Below are 20,529 nucleotides of genomic sequence, written 5' to 3'. Positions count from 1 at the left end.
TTTAGTTGGGGCGTCATGATCGGCACAGGCTTGGAGGGACGAACGGCCTGTTCCTGTGCTGTACTTTTCTTTGTTCTAAACCTAAGGCTGCATTTATGTAGCACCTCTCAGGGCATCCCAAAGTGCTTTGTAGCTAATTAAGTACTTTTGTGGTCACGGTTGCATTGTAGGAAACCTGGCAGTTAATTTGCAGGCAGCCAGATCTCACAACCAACAGTGTGACTATGACTAAATAATCTATTTTTAGTGATTGTTGGATAAATATTAGCCAAAACACCAGGGATAAATCCCCTGCTGTTGTTCAAACTAGTGCAATGCTTCACATCAAACTAACGAGAGGGACGGCACAGTGGTTAGCACTGCTGCCTCACAGCGCCAGGGACCCGGGTTCGATTCCCAGCTTGGATCACTGTCTGTGTGGAGTTTGCACCTTCTCCCCGTGTCTGCGTGGGTTTACTCCGGGTGCCCCGGTTTTCTCCGAAAGACGTGCTGGTTAGGTGCATTGGCTGTGCTAAATTCTCTCTGAGTGGACCCGAACAGGCACCGGAGTGTGGCCACTTGGGGATTTTCACAGTAACTTCATTGCAGTGTTAATGTAAGCGTTACTTGCGACTAATAAATAAACTATAAAAAAAGAAAGAGCTTTGGTTTAATGCCTCATGCGAAAGACTCCCTCAGCACTGCATTAGAACAGAGATCTTAGAGGCAGCTGTCGGCCATTCAGCCCATCAACCCTGCTCCGCCATTCAATAAGATCATGGCTGAGGGGGTTGTGGTCTCCCCCCCATAACCCTTGACCCTCTCGTCCATTAAAAATCTCTCTAACTCAGCCTTGAATAAATTCAATGGCCCAGCCTTCACCACTCTCTGAGGAAGAGAATTCCCAACACTCAGCCCCAAGAGAAAAAATTCTCCTCGTCTCAGTCTTAAAAGGTAGACCTCTAAGTGTCCTCTGGTACTAGTCTTTTCCCAGTAAGAGTTTTAGCAACACCAGGTTAAAGTCCAACAGGTTTATTTGGTATTATTTGGTTTATTAGGGCGGCACGGTAGTACAGTGGTTAGCACTGCTGCTTCACAGCTCCAGGGACCTGGGTTCGATTCCCGGCTTGGGTCACTGTCTGTGTGGAGTTTGCACATTCTCCTCGTGTCTGCGTGGGTTTCCTCCGGGTGCTCCGGTTTCCTCCCAAAGATGTGCGGGTTAGGTTAATTGGCCATGCTAAATTGCCCCTTAGTGTCCCGGGATGCGTAGGCTAGAGGGATTAGCGGATAAATATGTAGGGATGTGGGGATCGGGCCTGGGTGGGATCTTGGTCGGTGCAGACTCGATGGGCCGAATGGCCTCTTTCTGCACTGTAGGGTTTCTATGATCTATGATGGTAGCAAATGCCATTAGCTTTCGGAGCGCTGCTCCTTCGTCAGATGGAGTGGAAATCTGCTCTCAAACAGGGAACAGAGACACAAAATCAAGTTACAGAATACTGATTAGAATGCGAATCTCTACAGCCAACCAGGTCTTAAAGATACAAACAATGTGAGTGGAGGGAGCATTAAGCACAGGTTAAAGAGATGTGTATTGTCTGCAGACAGGACAGCCAGTGAGATTCTGCAAGTCCAGGAGTCAAGCTGTGGGGGTTACCGATATTGTGACATAAACCCAAGATCCTGGTTTAAGGTTTATGTCCTTAATTTAGAGTCCTTAGAGTCGAGAAAAAGACACAAAAGTCTGAGGTCACGTAGCAACCAACTCAAAAACAGCTTCTTCCCTGCTGCCATCAGACTTTTGAATGGACCTACCTTGCATTAAGTTGATCTTTCTCTACACCCTAGCTATGACTGTAACACTACATTCTGCACTCTCTCATTTCCTTCTCTATGAACGGTATGCTTTGTCTGTATAGCTTTCACTGTATCCCAATACATATGATAATAATAAATCAAATCAAATCAAAAAGTATTTCAGAGAACTGGAACCCCAGGAGGAGGAGGTTTCAGGAAGCCAGCAAGTCTCATGGTACAGTGGGGTAGTCGCCACCTCTGTCTGGGTCAGAGGTTCTGGGTTCAAGTCCCACTCTGGGACTCCTCCAGGTACCATGCCCCCAGAGGGTGTTGGTGGCCAGGGGTTTCCATTGCATTGCTCCATGGTTATGGAAGATTAGGAAGTTAAAAGGATCATTCTAAACATAGAAACATAGAAGATAGGAGCAGGAGGAGGCCCTTCGAGCCTGCTCCGCCATTCATCACCATCATGGCTGATCATCCAACTCAATAGCCTAATCCTGCTTTCTCCCCATAACCTTTGATCCCGTTCGCCCCAAGTGCTATATCCAGCCGCCTCTTGAATACATTCAATGTTTTGACATCAACTACTTCCTGTGGTAATGAATTCCACAGACTCACCACTCTTTGGGTGAAGAAATGACTCCTCACCTCCGTCCTAAATGGTCTACCCCGAATCCTCAGACTGTGACTCCTGGTTCTGGACCCCCCACCATCAGGAACATCCTTCCTGCATCTACCCTGTCTAGTGTGGAGAGTGAACAGAGAGGAAGCGACAGAGCGGCTTAGGAAGGAAATGGATTCCAGACCCTCATGTTCTCTTCTAGAAAGCAAGGTGAAGGGTAGAACTTGACTCTGATCTTTACACACTTTATAGACACTTATTTACAGAGATACACATTACAAACATACGCCTCCTAAACCCAACAAGCACAGTTTCAGTTTGCTCCCATATATAGGAAAACAAATGAATCCCCAATTAAAGTACCACCAAAACACGGTGGCACAGTGGTTAGCACGGCTGCCTCACAGCGCCAAGGATCCGGGTTCAATTCCGGCCTTGGGTCACTGTCCGCGTGGGTTTCCTCCGGGTGTTCCGGTTTCCTCCCACACTCCAAAGATGTGTGGGTTAGATGGATTGGCCATGGTAAGTTGTCCCTTAGTGTCCCAAGATGTGTAGGTTAGTGGATTAGCCATGGGAAATTTATAGGGTTGCAGGAATAGGCCGGGGGAGAGGGCCAGGGTAAAATCCTCTTTCAGAGAGTCGGTGCAGACTCAATCGGCCAAGTGGCCTCCTTCTACACTGTAGCGATTCTAAATGAGTTAAATACTCAATTAAGAAACATAGAATCCCTACAATGCAGAAGTGCATCTTACCATGGCTACACATCTTTGGACATGAAGGGGCAATTTAGCATGGCCAAACCACCTAACAATTATAGAATCATAGAATCCTTACAGAGCCGAAGGAAGCCACTGGGCCCATCAAACCTGCACTGACAACAATCCCACCCAGGCCCTATCACCATAACCCCACATATTTACCCTGCTAGTCACCCTGACACAAAGGGGCAATTTAACATGGCCAATCAACCTAACCCGCACATCTCTGGAATTACTGTACAACTAACACTTTGGGTCTAGATGGCTGAAGGCCCAGCCACCAATGGTGATGTGACGAGTGGGGAGATGTATAAAGTGCCTCGGTACCCTGTGTGTGTGACTGCATCAAAATATGAGATGGTTTTACCTTGGGCAACAGGACGTTGCACACAAGCTGTAACTTGTCGGGTGTAATGTCAACCGGGACATCAAAAGGTGTGCCCAAGATTTCGCCGCCCTCATCCTTGAACTGTATCAGCAGCCGCTGGCTGTCCTCCTTCATCGCTGGACGCTGCATAAGAGCTGGAAAAGAGAGCGGGAGAGAGGCTGATCCAATATCCAAACTCCTGAAACCAGCACCACACTATTTCCAAAAACACATCAAATAAACACTCTCCAAAACAGGAAAGTTAATATCTGGCAAGTAGAGTTTTGCTTTGTTGTCATGAGTAAAGCAATCTGCTTACCCGATTCTTCCCAATAATCCTTCATCTACATCGATTATTAATAATAAACCTTGAGAATACACACAATGCCTGCTCAATACGTTGTAGTTACAACCTCTGCTTACATCACCAATCAACAATGAAACTCCCAATGTGTTTAGAATGGAACTCCTATTAGTGAAAATAAGAAACTGAACTGGACTAGCCGTATAAATGCTGTGGTTACAAGAGCAGGTCAAAGCTAGTAACTCAGCTCCTCATAAAGCCTGTCCACCATCTACAAGGCACAAGTCAGGAGTGTGATGGAATGTTGCCCATTTACCTGGATGGGTGCAGCTCCAACAATATGTCAGCTACGACTCTCACCAACTTTTACAGATGCACCATAGAAAGCATTCTTTCAGGTTGTATCACAGCTTGGTATGGCTCCTGCTCTGCCCAAGACAGCAAGAAACTACAAAAGGTCGTGAACGTAGCCCAATCCATCACGCAAACCAGCCTCCCATCCATTGACTCTGTCTACACTTCCCACTGCCTCAGCAAAGCAGCCAGCATAATTAAGGACCCCACGCACCCCGGACATTCTCTCTTCCACCTTCTTCCATCGGGAAAAAGATACAAAAGTCTGAGGTCACGTACCAACCAATTCAAGAACAGCTTTTCCCCTGCTGCTGCCAGACTTTTGAATGGATTTACCTTGCATTAAGTTGATCTTTCTCTACCCCCTAGTTATGACTGTAACACTAAACAATACTTTTCACTGTATGTTCATACATGTGACAATAATAAATCAAATCAAACCAAGATGCCTGATACCATCCAGGACAAAGCAGCCCACTGGATTGCCACCCCTTCCACAAACATTCAATCCCTCCACCACTGATGAACAGTGGCAGCAGTGTGTACCATCTACAAGATGCAACTGCAGGCTCCCGCCGAGACACTCACCATTCTTAGTTGGAAAGATATCACTGTCTCTGAGTCTAAATTTTGGAATTTCCTCCCTAACAGCACTGTGGGTGTACCCACACCTCAGGGTCTGCAGCTGTTCAGGACGGCAGCTCACCACCACCTCTCTCTGTGGAAAACAATATTCACCAAAACATTTTTTTCTCCCAAAGGAAGGGGAGATTGTTCAGAATGAGTTAACAGGCCTTCCAATTAAGCCCTAATTTGATGTCAATTATTCGATAGAAGTCACTGACATACAAAGGGGCCACAGGTGGCACTGGGTGTCGGTGGAGAATTATGTGTGAAGTTGGATGAGCAGAGTCACAGTGAACATAAGGAGAAAATCAACAAGGAAAAAAAACCCCAGGGACTAATACCTAGAGCACTATTAAATAGAGAGATGCTGTGCCATGCACCCCACCGCACCCCCACGCCATCCCTTCCCCTAATCAGTGGGTATCAACTCTTGTCAGAAGGTTATAGGTTCAAGATCCGCCCCAGAGCCTTGGGCACAGAATCTAGGCTGACACTCTCAGTGCAATATTGAAAGGCTGCTGCACTGTCAGAGGTACCAACTTTCAGCCAAGACATTAAACCAATGCCCGATCTACTCCCTCAAGGAAAGGACCCAGCTGCTGAAGGATAACAGGGACTTCTCCCCAATGTTCTGGCCAATATCTGTCCTTCAGCCAACATCACTTAGAAAGAGTATCTGGTCACTCATTGCAATCTGTGGAATCTTGCTGTGCGTGGACTGCCTGACATATTTCCCACATTATAACGGTGACTACTGTCATCGTGTCAATGAATTTCAAAGCCTGTGCGATGCCGAGCATGTCGATTGACAGATCAAAGTGCTCCTTTGGTTGTTTCTAACAGGCGGAATACAGATCGTATTCAACCAGCCCACGCCTACAAAATGCAAATCAAAATGTCCAGTTAGCTGGGATTTGGCAATTGGGCAGCACTTGCTGGACAATCCTGAGTGTGCTGATAACTACACTAACAACCAATTTTAGATATTCAAACTTGTAACATGGCTCATTTGCATAGTCTAGAAGCGACACACATTCAGACACAGGGAGCCATACTCTGCAAACAAAAGGAAAACGTTCAAGCATTGTGCCTTTTCTGAATTGCTCGAAAAGCCTATAATTCCCGGCTGCTTTCTCCAAGCACCGCCACTTTTAAAAACTTCATTCGTGGGACATGGGTGTCAGTGGCTGGCCAGCATTTATTGCCCATCTCTAATTGCCCGAGGGCAGTTGAGAGTCAACCACATTGCTGTATCTCTGGAGTCACATGCAGACCAGACCGGGTAAGAACAGCAGATTTCCTTCCCGAAAGGACATTAGTGAACCAGATGGGTTTTCCCGACAATCGACAATGGTTCCATGGTCATCAGTAGATTCTTAATTCCAGATATTTTTTATTGAATTCAAATTCCACCATCTGCCGTGGCGGGATTCGAACCCACGTCCCCAGAACATTAGCTGAGTTTCTGGCTTAATAGTCTAGCGATAATACCACTGGACCATCACCTCCTCTAACTAATCAAAATTGGTTTGCAAAACAATCAGCACACTCTCCTCCCACAGTATAAATTGTTTTGATCATTTGAAATTTGATATTCTCACATTTGTCCTGATGAGTGCAAGACGAAAAGCTTCAGGAGCATGTCTCTTTTCAGCAATAATAGGGACTACTCCTCATAGGTACGTCACCGGTCAAATAGAGCATCCTGAGGCTGTGATTTATACACGCAAGCTCCTTCTTCAACCAAGTGATTTACTTCTTCAGTGTCCAAGAGTTAATTGAATGAGATGCTAACACATTCTGAACATAGAATCATACAGGGCAGAAAAGGTTCTTCAACCCATCGGTTCTGCACCACCACGCGAGAAACACCTGACGCCACACAACAGAGAATCTGGTGAACTGGTGCAGCAACAATAATCTCTCCCTCAATGTCAACAAAACGAAGGAGATTGTCATCGACTTCAGGAAGCGTAAAAGAGAACATACCCGTCTACATTAATGGGGGTGAAGTAGAAAGGGTCGAGAGCTTCAAGTTTTTAGGTGCCCAGATCACCAACAACCTGTCTGGTCCTCCCCATGCCGACACTATAGTTAAGAAAGCCCACCAAAGCCTCTACTTTCTCAGGAGACTAAGGAAATTTGGCATGTCCGCTACAACTCTCACCAACTTTTACAGATGCGTCATAGAAAGCATTCTTTCAGGTTGTATCACAGCTTGGTGTGGCTCCTGCTCTGCCCAAGACCCCAGGAAACTACAAAGGTCATGAATAAAGCCCAATCCATCACTCAAACCAGCCTCCCATCCATTGACTCTGTCTACACTTCCCGCTGCCTCGGAAAGGCAGCCAGCATAATTCCCTGCGCACCCCGGACATTCTCTCTTCCGCCTTCTTCCATTGGGAAAAAGATACAAAAGTCTGAGGTCACGTACCAACCGACTCAAGAACAGCTTCTTCCCTGCTGCTGTCAGACTTTTCAATGGACCTACCTCGCAATAAGTTGATCTTTCTCTATACCCTAGCTATGACTGTAACACTACATTCTGCACTCTCTCCTTTCCTTCTCTATGAGCGGTATGCTTTGTCAGTATAGCACGCAAGGAACAATACTTTTCACTGTATGTTAATATTTTGGCAATAATAAATCAAATCAAAATCCTATCTATCAGCACTAGGCCCATAGCCATGAATGTTATGATGTACCAAGTGCTCATCCATTAAAGGATATGGGGCAACCCGCCTCTATCACCCTCCCAGGCAGCACATTCCAGATCGTCACCACCCTCTGGGTGAAAAAGGTTTTCCTCCCAACCCCCCTGAACCTCCTGCAGATGGACACTTCTGTGCTTTTTTTTATTGATTCATTCATGGAGTGATCGTCATCACTGGCATTTTATTGCCTTTCTCTAACTGCCCTCTTGGACTGTTGCAGTCCCTGGGGTGTAGGTGCACCCACCATGCTGTTAGGAAAGGAGTTCCAGGATTTTGACCCAGCGACGGCAAAGGAACGGCCGATATATTTCCACATCACCAGATCAAAATCCTGGAACACCCTCCCAACAGCACAGTGGGTGCAGCTACACCAGATGGACCGCAGAGATTCAAGACGGCAGCTCACCACCAGCTTCTCCAGGGTAATTAGGAATGGCCAATGAATGTTGGTCGAGCCAGTAACACCCACATCCCGTGCAAGGGCAACAGTGGTTAGCACTGCTGCCTCGCTACACCGGGAACCGAGGTTTAATTCCCAGCTTGGGTGACTGTGCGGAGATTGCATGTTCTCCCTGTGTCTGCGTGGGTTTCCTCCGGGTGCTCCGGTTTCCTCCCACAGTCCAAAAGATGTGCTGGTTAGGTGCTTTGGCCATGCTAAATTCTCCCTCAGTGTACCTGAACAGGTGCCAGAGTGTGGCGACTAGGGGAATTTCACAGTTACTTCATTGCAGTGTTAATGTAAGCCTTACTTGTGACAATAATAAATAAACTCTAAACCATCACCTCCAGGACAATTAGTAATGGGCAATAGTTGATCGAGCCACCAATGCCTGCATCCCATGAATTTTTTTTTCAAGTACCTGAAGGGGAGTGGGGGGGGGGGCAATTGCAGTCCTGCGACCCTTGTGCACCATCATCCTCAGAAGAGTTTTTTAAAAGTTTATTTATTAGCGTCATAAGCAGGCTTACATTAACACTGCAATGAAGTTACTGTGAAAATCCCTTAGTCGCCACACTCTGGCGCCTGTTCGGGTACACGGAGGGAGAATTTAGCACAGTCAATGCACCTAACCAGCACGTCTTTCGGACTGTGGGAGGAAACTGGCGCAACTGTACGAAACCCACGCAGACACGGGGAGAATGTGCAAACTCCACACAGACACTCTCTCATTTCCTTCTCTATGAACGGTATGCTTTGCCTGTATTGCGCGCAAGAAACAATACTTTCCACTGTATGATGATACATGTGACAATAATAAATCAAATCAAATCAAATGAGTGACCCAATCGAACCTGGGTCCCTGGCGCTGTGAGGCAGCGGTGTTAACCACTGGGCCACTGTAGCCAGTGATGCCTCCATCCCATGAAATTAATTTTATAAAAATGTCTAAAGGGTGGGGGGGGGGGGGGGTAACTGCAGTCTTGCATCTCCCTTGTGTATCCTCACCCTCAGAGGAGAGAGGATTGAGGGGGGTTTGAAAGAAGGGCAAGGCAGCAATACTGGGATTGGTGTGGGGATGGGGATTGTTACTGTATCAGAATGTGGCAACAGTAACAATTCAGATCGTTACAGTCACAGCGTTCCAAAGCCAGCAGCAGCTGAGAAGCCGAGACCATGGCAGAGTCCAGAGGAAGGGCTCTCTGACAGAGATACACTGAGGAGACCATTTAAAACACTGCCAATATTAAAGGAGATATTTCTCCCTCCCCAGCCCCTTGCTTACTAACCCGGGAATCCGGCAGCCGCGGGGATCTGGGGCTTGGAAACTCTCGCTGTCCCCCGGAGCGCGAATTGCTCTTTAAACTTTAGCAGCAGCAGCAGCACATGGAGTAACTGTGTCTCCCCCTCCACACCGAGCTGACAGGGGCAGAAAGAGTCTCCCCCACACCCTCAGCCCGCCAGCAAAGTGCACCCTCAGCGCCCCCAATGCCTGGGAGGACCAAGCAGCAGGAAGAGGCTTTCAATTACATTTTAGCTCTTACTCTTGAAAAAAAACATTCTTTAACATCCCCTGCAAGAGCCAAAAATTGATTTTCTTGAAGCAAAATCTCTTAACAATGTGTTTGTTTTGTTCACCTGTCCATCCTGTGCTAACTGGTCTATATTAGCTCCCAGTTAAATAATGTCTCCGTTTGAAAATTATTCTTTCTAAATCCTTCTATGGTCTCATGCCTCCTTCTGTCTGTAACCCCCCTCCAGCCCCACTCCCCCATGTCTGTAACCCCCTCCAGACGTCACCTCCCTATGTCTGTAATCCCCTCCAGCCCCACTCGTCCCTATGTCTGGGGGTGGCATTGTGGCACAGTGGTTAGCACTGCTGCCTCACAGCACCAGGGACCCGGGCTTGATTCCTGGCTTGGGTCACTGCCTGTGCGGAGTCTGTATGTTCTCCCCTTGTCTGCAAGGGTTTCCTCCGGGCGCTCCGGTTTCCTCCCACTGTCCGAAACATATGCTGGTTAGGTGCAATGGCCATGCTAAATTCTCCCTCAGTGTACCCGAACAGGCGCCGGAGTGTGGCGACTAGGGGATTTTCACAGTAACTTCATTGCAGTGTTAATGTAAACCTACTTGTGACACTAATAAATAAACTTTAAAACTTTAAACTTTAATCTCCTCCAGCCGTTCCCTCCCTTTGTCTGTAATCTCCTCCAGCCCCAGCACTCCACTGTCTGTAATCTCCTCCAGTCCACTAACTCCCTCCCCACCCCCCACCCAACGTATCTACACTCATCTAATTCTGGCGTCTTGCCAGAATTGTAAATGGGCGACATAGTGGTGTAGTGGTTAGCACTGCTGCCTCACAGTCCTAGGGATGCGGGTTTGATTGCAGCCTTGGGTGACTGTGTAGAGTTTGTGGGTTTCCTCCGGGTGGTCCGGTTTCCTCCCACAGTTCGAAAGACATACTGGTTAGGTGCATTGGCCATGCTCAATTGCCCCTTAGTCATCCCAAGATGTGTTGCTTGAGTTGATTAGTCATGGTAAATGTGCAGGGTTACAGGGACAGGAAGGGTGGGGTGGGTGGGCCTGAGTAAGATGGTCTTTCGGAGAGTCGGTGCAGACTAGATGGGCCGAATGGCTTGCTTCTGCACTGTCGGGATTCTATGATAATAGCTCCTCCGTTGGTGACTCTGTCTTCAGGCACGAAACTCTGGAATTTATTCCCTGCTACATTTCTCTGCCTCTCCACCTCTCTTTCCTCCATCAAAACATTCCTTTAAACCTACCTCTTTGACCGATCTTCAGGTCATCTGCCCTAGTATTGCCCCTGCGTGACTCGGTGTCACATTTTACATCGGAACATTCCTGCAAAGTGCCTTGGGATATTTCATTATGTTAAAGGTGCTATATAAACGTAAACTGTTGTTGGTGACCATCTTAAAAGTGTATGAGTCAAATGACTAGTCCTGCTCCTATTTGATTTGATTTGATTTATTATTGTCACACGTATTAACATACAGTGAAAAGTATTGTTTCTTGCGCGCTATACAGACAAAGCATACTGTTCATAGAGAAGGAAACGAGCGAGTGCAGAATGTAGTGTTACAGTCATAGCTAGGGTGTAGTGAAAAATCAACTTAATGCAAGGTAGGTCCATTCAAAAGTCTGACAGCAGCAGGGAAGAAGCTGTTCTTGAGTCAGTTGGTACATGACATCAGACTTTTGTATCTTTTTCCCGAAGGAAGAAGGTGGAAGAGAGTATGTCCGGGGTGTGTGGGGTCCTTAATTATGCTGGCTGCTTTGCCAAGGCAGCAGGAAGTGTAGACAGAGTCAATGGATGGGAGGCTAGTTTGCGTGATGGATACATTCACGACATTTTGTAGTTCCTTGCGGCCTTGGGCAGAGCAGGAGCCATACCAAGCATACAGCCAGAAAGAATGCTTTCTATGGTGCATCTGTAAAAGTTGGCGAGAGTCGTGGCTGACATGCCAAATTTCCTTAGTCTTCTGAGAAAGTAGAGGCGCTGGTGCGCTTTCTTAACCATAGTGTCGGCATGGGGGGACCAGGACAGGTTGTTGGTGATCTGGACACCTAAAAACTTGAAGCTCTCAACCCTTTCTACTTCGTCCCCTTTGTTCTCCTTTACGCTTCCTGAAGTCGATGACAATCTCCTTCATTTTGTTGACATTGAGGGAGAGATTACTGTTGCCGCATCATAATTCATGGGTTCCAGTGTTCAGGCAACACAGAGGAGTGGGAGGTGTATAAAAACATAGAGGATAGGAGCAGGAGGAGGCCATTCAGCCCTTCGAGCCTGCTCCGCCATTCATCACCATCATGGCTGATCATCCAACTCAGTAGCCTAATCCTGCTTTCTCCCCATAACCTCTGATCCCGTTCGCCCCAAGTGCTATATCCAGCCGCCTCTTGAATACATTCAATATTTTGGCATCAACTACTTCCTGTGGTAATGAATTCCACAGGCTCACCACTCTTTGGGTGAAGAAATGTCTCCTCACCTCCGTCCTAAATGGTCTACCCCGAATCCTCTGACTGTGACCCCTGGTTCTGGACACCCCCACCATCAGGAACATCCTCCCTGCATCTACCCTGTCTAGTCCAAAGTGTAAGTGTACATTTATATAAATGTACATGTACATTCTAAGTGTACACCTGTCACCCTGTATTCAGCAAATCTTCCAGAGCACAGGAGAAGGCCATTCAGCCCCTTGTGCCAGTGTCAGCTCCATGAAAGAGCTCTGCAATGACTCCACCTCTCCTCCCCTGTGTAATTGGAGCCAGTCAGTGGGTAGGCAATGCAACCTTCAAACTCTGCTTGACAACCAATGTGCCAAAGCCCCTTGTTTCCACTGCACTCTCTATTTACTCAGTTGCAGGGCTTTGGCTACAGATTGCTCCATAGAATAACAGACGCATAATTGCACACGTCCACCTTGTGAAGGATTGCTGTACGCTGAAATTGGTAGTGAAGGGAGCAACCAAGGTTTAACTTGTTCACCTTGTATCAGCCTGGGAGTTGCATGACACAATGATATTGGAGCTATTGATTAATTGCAACAATCAATCTCTATCAATTAGCCGACAACAGACTCAGAATGAAGGAAAGTCCCAGCGGTGGAGGGCCAAAATCTTGTGTTCCGAAAATAATCGATCAAATTTGCATTTCAATGCATCAGAACGAGCTGCCTCCACTGTGTCCTGAGGGGGTTTGTTCCATAGTTTGTCCACTCACTCAGTCAAGTGTTGATTCTGCAGATCTGCTTTGAGTTTGCACCACCCTTTCTCACCCTCAGCCCCTCCTCACACACACCCTGCTACCTCCTACTGTGTCCTTTAGCTCCACTGTTCCAGGTTCCCTGCCATTTATGTCCCAGTTGTACGACACATCCACTTTAATGATGACACTAATTAAGAGTGTTCCTGTTTAATGACAGTATTTATCACAGACACAAGATGGAGGCTGGGAACGCTACTTTTCCATTGGCTTGAGGCGGAGATTTTGGCGTTGGACTGGGGTAGGCACAGTAAGAAGTCTCACAATGCCAGGTTTAGGACAGTGGGCAGCACGGTGGCACAGTGGTTAGCACTGCTGCCTCACAGCACCAGGGACCCGGGTTCAATTCCCAGCTTGGGTCACTGTCTGTACAGAGTTTACACATTCTCCCCATGTTTGCATGGGTTTCCTTTGGGTGCTCCAGATTCTTCCCACAGTCCAAAGATGTGCTGGTTAGGGTGCATTGGCCGTGCTAAATTCTCCCTCAGTGTACTCGAACAGGCGCCGGAGTGTGGCGACTAGGGGGATTTTCACAGTAACTTCGGGTCCCAGGGACTTGGGAAATTCACCAAATTTGAGGCGATGGCCTAGTGGTATTATCGTTAGACTATTAATCCAGAAACTCAGCTAATGTTCTGGGGACCCGGATTTGAATCCCACCATGGCAGGTGGTGGAATTTGAATTCACTTCAAAATATCTGGAATTAAGAATCTACTGATGACCATGAAACCATTGTCAATTGTCGGAAAGACCCATCTGGTTCACTGATGCCCTTTAGGGAAGGAAATCTGCCATCCTTACCCGGTCTGGCCTACATGTGACTCCAGAGCCACAGCAATGTAGTTGACTCTCAACTGCCCTCGGGCAACTAGGGATGGGCAATAAATGCTGGCCAGCCAGCGATGCCCATGTCCCACAAATTAATAAGATAAAATAAAAAATTCCCTTTGAGTTGGAACCCTGATCATTCACTGAAGCCAATAGAAAAAGCAGTCCAGCTCAGAAAACAATTACCTAAGGTTACCAACTCGCCCGCATTCTCCTGAGGTCTCCAGAAATTGAAGCTTAGCCTTCTAGACACCATCAGCAGCTCAGGAGAATCATTAGATCAGTTCTGTCAGCTTTGGCTCAAGGGATAACACTCTCACCTTTAAATCAGAATGAAAGGTCTGACACTGGGAAGTTCCGAAGAACAAAGGGACCTTGGCGTGTTTGTCCATAGATCTCTGAAGGTGGAAAGGCAGGTTAATAGGGTGGTGAAAAAAGCATACGGCACACTCAACTTCATCAGTCGGGGTATAGATTACAAAAGCAGAGAGGTCATGAAAGAGTTGTCTAGAACTTTAGTGAGCCCATAGCTGGAGTATTGTGTGCAGTTCTGGTCGCCACATTATAGAAAGGACGTGAATGCACTGGAGGGGGTGCAGATGGGATTCACCAGGATGCTGCCTGGGATGGAACATCTAAGTTACAAAGAGAGCTTGGATAGGCTTGGGTTGTTTTCCCTGGAGCAGAGAAGACTGAGGGGTGACCTGATCGAGGTGTACAAGATTATGAGGGGTATGGATAGGGTGGATAAGGAGCAGCTGTTCCCCTTAGTTGAAGGATCAGTCACGAGGGGACACAGGTTAAAAATGAGGGGTGGGAGGTTTAGGCGGATTTGAGGAAAAACCTTTTAACTCAGAGGATGGTGAGGGTCTGGAATGCGCTGCTTGGGAGGGTGGTGGAGGCGGGATGCCTCACATCCTTTAAAAAGTACCTGGATGAATACTTGGCACCCCATAACATTCAAGGCTATGGGCCAAGTGCTGGCAAGTGGGATTAGGTGGGCAGGTCAGGGCCTTTCATGTATCAGTGCAGACTTGATGGGCCGAAGGACCTCTTCTGCACTGTGGTATTCTATGATTCTGTGATTGTAGATTTAAGTCCCACTCGAGGACCTAAATACAAAAGTTCAGGCTGGTGTGATGCTGGGCCACTATCAGAGGTGCTGTTTGCTGATACTCTGGTGTGATGCTGTGGGAGTGCTGCACAGCCAGAGGATCTGTTTGCTGCTACTCTGGTGTGATTCTGTGGGAGAGCTGCACTGTCAGGGGTGCTGTTTGCTGATACTCTGGTGTGATTCTGTGGGAGTGCTGCACTGTCAGAGGTGCTGTTTGCTGATACTCTGATGTGATTCTGTGGGAGTGCTGCACTGTCAGAGGTGCTGTTTGCTGATACTCTGATGTGATTCTGTGGGAGTGCTGCACTGTCAGAGGATCTGTTTGCTGCTACTCTGGTGTGATTCTGTGGGAGTGCTGCACTGTCAGAGGTGCTGTTTGCTGATACTCTGATGTGATTCTGTGGGAGTGCTGCACTGCCAGAGGTGCTATCTTTTCCATAAGATATTTAAACTAATGCCCCATCTGCTCACTCAGTTCGAGATACAAGACCCCATTCTTCTACCTTGTAGAAAAGCAGGAGAGCGTTCCCCAGTGATCTGATCAATTCCTCATTCCACATCACAGAAACAAATTAAATGATTATGACCACAATGTTGTTCGTGGGATCTTGCTGTGCGCAAATTGTCTGCTCTGTTTCCTACATCATAACAGTGACTACATTTCAAAAATTACTTCATGGACGTTTATTGCCCGTCCCTAATTGGCCCTGAGAAGGTGGTGACGATCCATCCTCTTAAAACGCTGCAGTCCATGTGGTGTAGGTACATCCACAGTGCTGTTAGGGAGAGAGTTCAAGGATTTTGACCCATAGAAACCTACAGTGCAGAAGGAGGCCACTCGGTCCATCGAGTCTGCACCGACCACAATCCTACCCAGGTCCTATCCCCATAATCCCAAGCATTTACCCGAGCTAGTCTCCCCTGACACAAAGGGGCAATTTAGCATGGCCAATGCATCTAACCAGCATAGTCCAAAGATGTGCAGGTTAAGTTGATTGGCCATGCTGAATTGACTCTAGTTTCAGGGGGATTAGCAGGGTAAATATTTGAGGTTACGGGAATAGGGATTGTGATTGGTGTAGACGTGATGGGCCGAATGGCCTCCTTCTGCACTGTAGGATTCTATAATTCCATGGATTCTCTCTTTGGGACTGTGGGGGGAAACTGGAGCACTTGGAGGAAACACACACAGACACAGGGAGAACGTGCAAACTCCACACAGACAGTGACCCAAGCTGGGAATCGAACCCGGGTCCCTGGTGCTGTGAGGCAGCAGTGCTAACCACTGTGCCTCCACCCAGTGACAGTGAAGAAATGGTGATTAATAAGGGGATCAGGGGTTATGGGGAAAAGGCAGGAGAATGGGGATGAGAATAATATTAGCCATGATTGAATGGCGGAGCAGACTCGATGGGCCGAGTGGCCTAATTCTGCTTCTGTGGGCTGAATGGCCGACAGCTGTCTCTAAGACCTCTGTTCCAATGCAGTGCTGAGAGAATCTTTCGCACGAGGCATGAAACAAAAGCTCTTTGTTTTTTTAAAGTTTATTTATTATTGTCACAAGTTAGGCTTACATTAACACTGCAATGGAGTCACTGTGAAAATCCCCTCGTCGCCACACTCCGGCGCCTGTTTGGGTACACTGAGGGAGAATTTAACATGGCCAATGCACCTCACCAGGATGTCTTTCGGACTGTGGGAGGAAACCGGAGCACCCGGAGGAAACCCACGCAGACACGGGGAGAACGTGCAAACTCCGCACAGACAGTGACCCGAGGCCGGAACTGAACCTGCGTCCCTGATGCCGTGTTTAAGTTTTAAGTTTTTTTATTAGTGTCACAAGTAGGCTTACATTATTTGATTTGATTTATTATTGTCACACGTATTAACATACAGTGAAAAGTATTGTTTCTTGTGTGCTATACAGACAAAGCATACCGTTCATAGAGAAGGAAAGGAGAGAGTGCAGAATGTAGTGTTACAGTCATAGCTAGGCGCAGAGAAAGCTCAACTTAATGAGAGGTAGGTCCATTCAAAAGTCTGATAGCAGCAGGGAAGAAGATGTTCTTGAGTCGGTTGTTATGTGACCTCAGTCTTTTGTATCTTTTTCCCGATGGAAGAAGGTGGAAGAGAGAATGTCTGGGGTACGTGGGGTCCTTGATTATGCTGGCTTCTTTGCCAAGGCAGTGGGAAGTGCAGACAGAGTCATTGGATGGGAGGCTGGTTTGCGTGATGGATACATTCACGACATTTTGTAGTTCCTTACAGCGTTGGGCAGAGCAGGAGCCAGAGCAAGCTGTGATACAACCAGAAAGAATGCTTGCTATGGTGCATCTATAAAAGTTGGTGAGAGTCGTAGCTGACATGCCAAATTTCCTCAGTCTTCTGAGAAAGTAGAGGTGTTGGTGGGCTTTCTGAACTATAGTGTCAGCATGGGGGGACCAGGACAGGTTGTTGGTGATCTGAACCCTAAAACCTTGAAGCTCTCGACCCTTTCTACTTCGTCCCCGTTGATGTAGACAGGGGCATGTTCTCCTTTACGCTTCCTGAAGTCGATGACAATCTCCTTCATTTTGTTGACATTGAGGGAGAGATTATTGTTGCCGCACCAGTTCACCAGATTCTCTATCTCATTCCTGTGCTCGGTCTCGTCATTGTTTGAGATCCGACCCACCACGGTGGTGTCATCAGCAAACGTGAAAATCGAATTGGAGGGGAATTTGGCCGCACAGCCATAGGTGTATAAGGAGTATAGTCGGGGGTTGAGAACACAGCCTTGTGGGGCATCGGTGCTGAGGATGATCGTGAAGGAGATGTTGTTGCCTATCCTTACTGATTGTGGTCTGTGAGTTAGGAAGTTCAGGATCCAATCGCAGGGGGAGGTGCCGAGGCCCAGGCCACAAAGTTTGGAGATGAATTTTGTGGGAATAATAGTGTTGAAGGCTGAGCTGTGGTCAATAAATAGGAGTCTGACATAGGTGTCCTTGTAATCTAGGTGTTCCAGGGTTGAGTGCAGGGCCAGGGAGATGACGTCTGCTGTGGCCCTGTTGTGGCGATAGGCGAACTGTAGTGGATCCAGGTAGTGCGGGAGGCTGGAATTGATTTGTGCCATGACTAACCTTTCGAAGCACTTCATAATGATGAATGTCAGAGCCACCGGCCGATAGTCATTAAGGCACGCTGCTTGTTTTTTCTTAGGTACTGGGAAGATGGTTGTCTTCTTGAAGCAGATAGGGACCTCAGGTTGTTATAAAGAGAGGCGAATACCCCCGCCAGCTGATCCGCGCAGGATCTGAGTGCACGTCCGGGTACCCCATCCGGGCCAGTCACTTTCCGTAGGTTGACCTTCGAGAAAGCTGCTCTGACATCTGCAATGCTGACCTCAGATACAGGTTCGTCCAGGGCTTCCAGGATGGAGGGCGTGCTCTCGCTGACCTCTTGCTCAAAATGGGCGTAGAATGCATTGATCTCATCAGGGAGGGGTGCGTTGGAGCTGGCGATTTTACATGCCTTCATCTTGTAGCCTGTTATGTCTTGCAGACCTTGCCATAGTCGGTGGGGGTCGGTGTGGCTAGCCTGGGACTCTAGCTTGGTCTGTGAAGTCGGGAATGGGTTAATGAACTTTGTCACACTTAAGCATTAAGACCCGAACTCTGTGATTTCGTTGAGAACACTGCAGAGTTCATGTTTTTGTCAGAGTTCGGTGTTTTTCATGTCTGTGCCAGATAAGAGGCACAGCTATTCTTGTTGTCTCCACTGTTATTCAGAAATGCGATTAACCCAGCTCGAAATAAGCTGAACAGTCTCCATTTTCATGTACCTTTGTTTAACACGATGGAGTTGACATGTATGCCTTCTGTGATTGTATAACCATAGATTCATATATATATATATATTCATCATACATTATTCATCTTATCCTGATATAAAGTATTATACAAACCTGTATGTATATTAGTTAACTTGTTTGTGCAAAACCTGTGATGTTGTTTCAAGGATATAAATGACGAACAATCGTGGCCTTGGAGATCGAACAAACTACGCAGAGGAAGATACTGCTAATACAACAAGAATCTCACCATGAACAATGACAGACATCTTAGAGAATTGCAATGTAATGAGGGCGGGGCCCGGGACATATATAAACTCTGTTCTTACTTGTGTTCGATGAGAAGGCTGGGGGTCCACTGTTAGGAACCTCACTTCTCCCACAATTGTGAAAATAAACCTGCATTTTGATCCACTAATAGTGTCAGAGGTTTTTTACCTACAACAATTGGGGGCTCGTCCGGGATAATCTGTTTACGGTCCGGTCGAATGGCCACATCCGGGACACCGGAATAGATTATCGAACTTTAAATAGAGTGGGTCAAAATGCAGTGGGTAATCATCTGTGATAAGAGTGTGTGATGTTCAGACGTGAGTGAGATAGAGACTGTCTGAGTGATCGCCGGGGTTTGAAGGAAAAGCCTTCATGTGTAAGAGTTAGAAGGAAAAGCCTTCTGAGGAGAAGCCGGCTTAAACAAATATATAGTATAAGCGGTGGTACGGAGGGATCTGATCACCCCTTACAGGTATCACCAGACTCCGATAAGAGCGACCTGGGAGAGGGAGAGCGAGAAGGGAGAATAAGTCACTCCAGGTGGTGAGTATAAACCTATCAGTGTTACGGCGGCACAAAGACAGCGGGGACCCCCTGGGTACCTGATAAATGAATTTTTGATTAAGAGGGACAGACTCATAAAACAGATGATAAAAGGGGGATGGGATTTAGACCATCCACTAGTCCAATAACGAAAGTGGTTGGAAAAGGAAAAGCTTTGAGACACCTTATATCCCAGGGGGCAAAAGAAATGCCATTGGACAGGAAAACAGCCATACAGCAAATGCCAAGACCAGTAACCGACCAAGGGGTAAGGAAGGTTTTGGGGTTGTTTAATTACAGCCGCAACTTTATACCAGAATTCGCAAGGCTCGCCGAACCAATACAAAGGCTAGTAAAAGGGGGGAAACCCGCTCTAGAAGTTATAGAATGGGGATCAGAACAGGGAAAGGCATATAGTAAACTAAAAGTAGAACTATTGAAGGCTCCAGGACTTGGACTGCCCGACGCTAGTAAAGATTTTCATATCTATTGTAATAACGAAGGGGGGTTTTATTCGGCAGTAGTCACACAGGTCCATGGGGACAAGCAGCGACCCGTGGGTTATTATTCCACAGCGGAGGGCCCCGTATTAACCGGGTTACCCAGATGTATAGCCGCACTAGATTGCGCGGCATGGGCAGTAAAGGTCAGCGAGCCCATCATAATGACGGGGAATATTGTTTCACACACCAAACATACCTTGGTGGAAATGCTGAACACAGGAAAATTGCGGTCTGTCTCAAACATGAGAAGGGTGAAGTGGGAGGCAGTGCTTCTCCCACCCACTAAGTCCATCACCATTGTATGAGACATGGGAATGAACCCCGCAGAAGGAATGTTAGGTGAAGGGTCTCCCCACTCATGTGGGGATGTAGACGAAGAGGTAGAGGAGAGTAGAATAAAAGATGTGCCCCTGGAGGCACCAGATTTGGTCCTGTTTGTGGATGGATCACGGAAATATGCAGATGTAGGCCCATTACGGGACAGGATTAGACGATATGTATTAGAGTTAAGCTCCCAATTAAAAGATATGCGGAAAACAGTACGGGACAAACAAATAGTGATAGATGAGCACAATAAACTAGAACAGACCCCGGAGGTACCCCCGGCGGGCAGCAAGGTTATGGTAAAAACACTACCAGGAAAACCTGGATTTGCCCCCAAATGGAAAGGCCCCTATGA

The 20,529-nt window shown here is 47.2% G+C and overlaps 1 protein-coding gene across 2 annotated transcripts in view; it reads right to left on the bottom strand.

The window, feature by feature from the left end:
• Positions 1-9,388, bottom strand: part of nle1 (notchless homolog 1 (Drosophila)) — a 38,787-nt gene extending 29,399 nt beyond the window's left edge. For both annotated transcript variants that reach the window (XM_078224692.1, XM_078224693.1), the window contains exons 1-2: positions 9,254-9,388; positions 3,527-3,681 (exon numbers count right to left, since the gene is read on the bottom strand). In XM_078224692.1, coding sequence (XP_078080818.1) covers positions 3,527-3,676 — 150 coding nt within the window. In that variant the 5' untranslated portion in view covers positions 3,677-3,681; positions 9,254-9,388. The remainder of the gene's footprint in view (positions 1-3,526; positions 3,682-9,253) is intronic.
• Positions 9,389-20,529: the final 11,141 nt, after the last annotated feature.

The sequence above is a fragment of the Mustelus asterias genome, chromosome 12 (assembly GCF_964213995.1).
Source record: "Mustelus asterias chromosome 12, sMusAst1.hap1.1, whole genome shotgun sequence".
NCBI classification, from domain to species: domain Eukaryota; kingdom Metazoa; phylum Chordata; class Chondrichthyes; order Carcharhiniformes; family Triakidae; genus Mustelus; species Mustelus asterias.
Note: the sequence above shows the minus strand (reverse complement) of the source record. Positions and strands in the feature narration are given on the sequence as shown.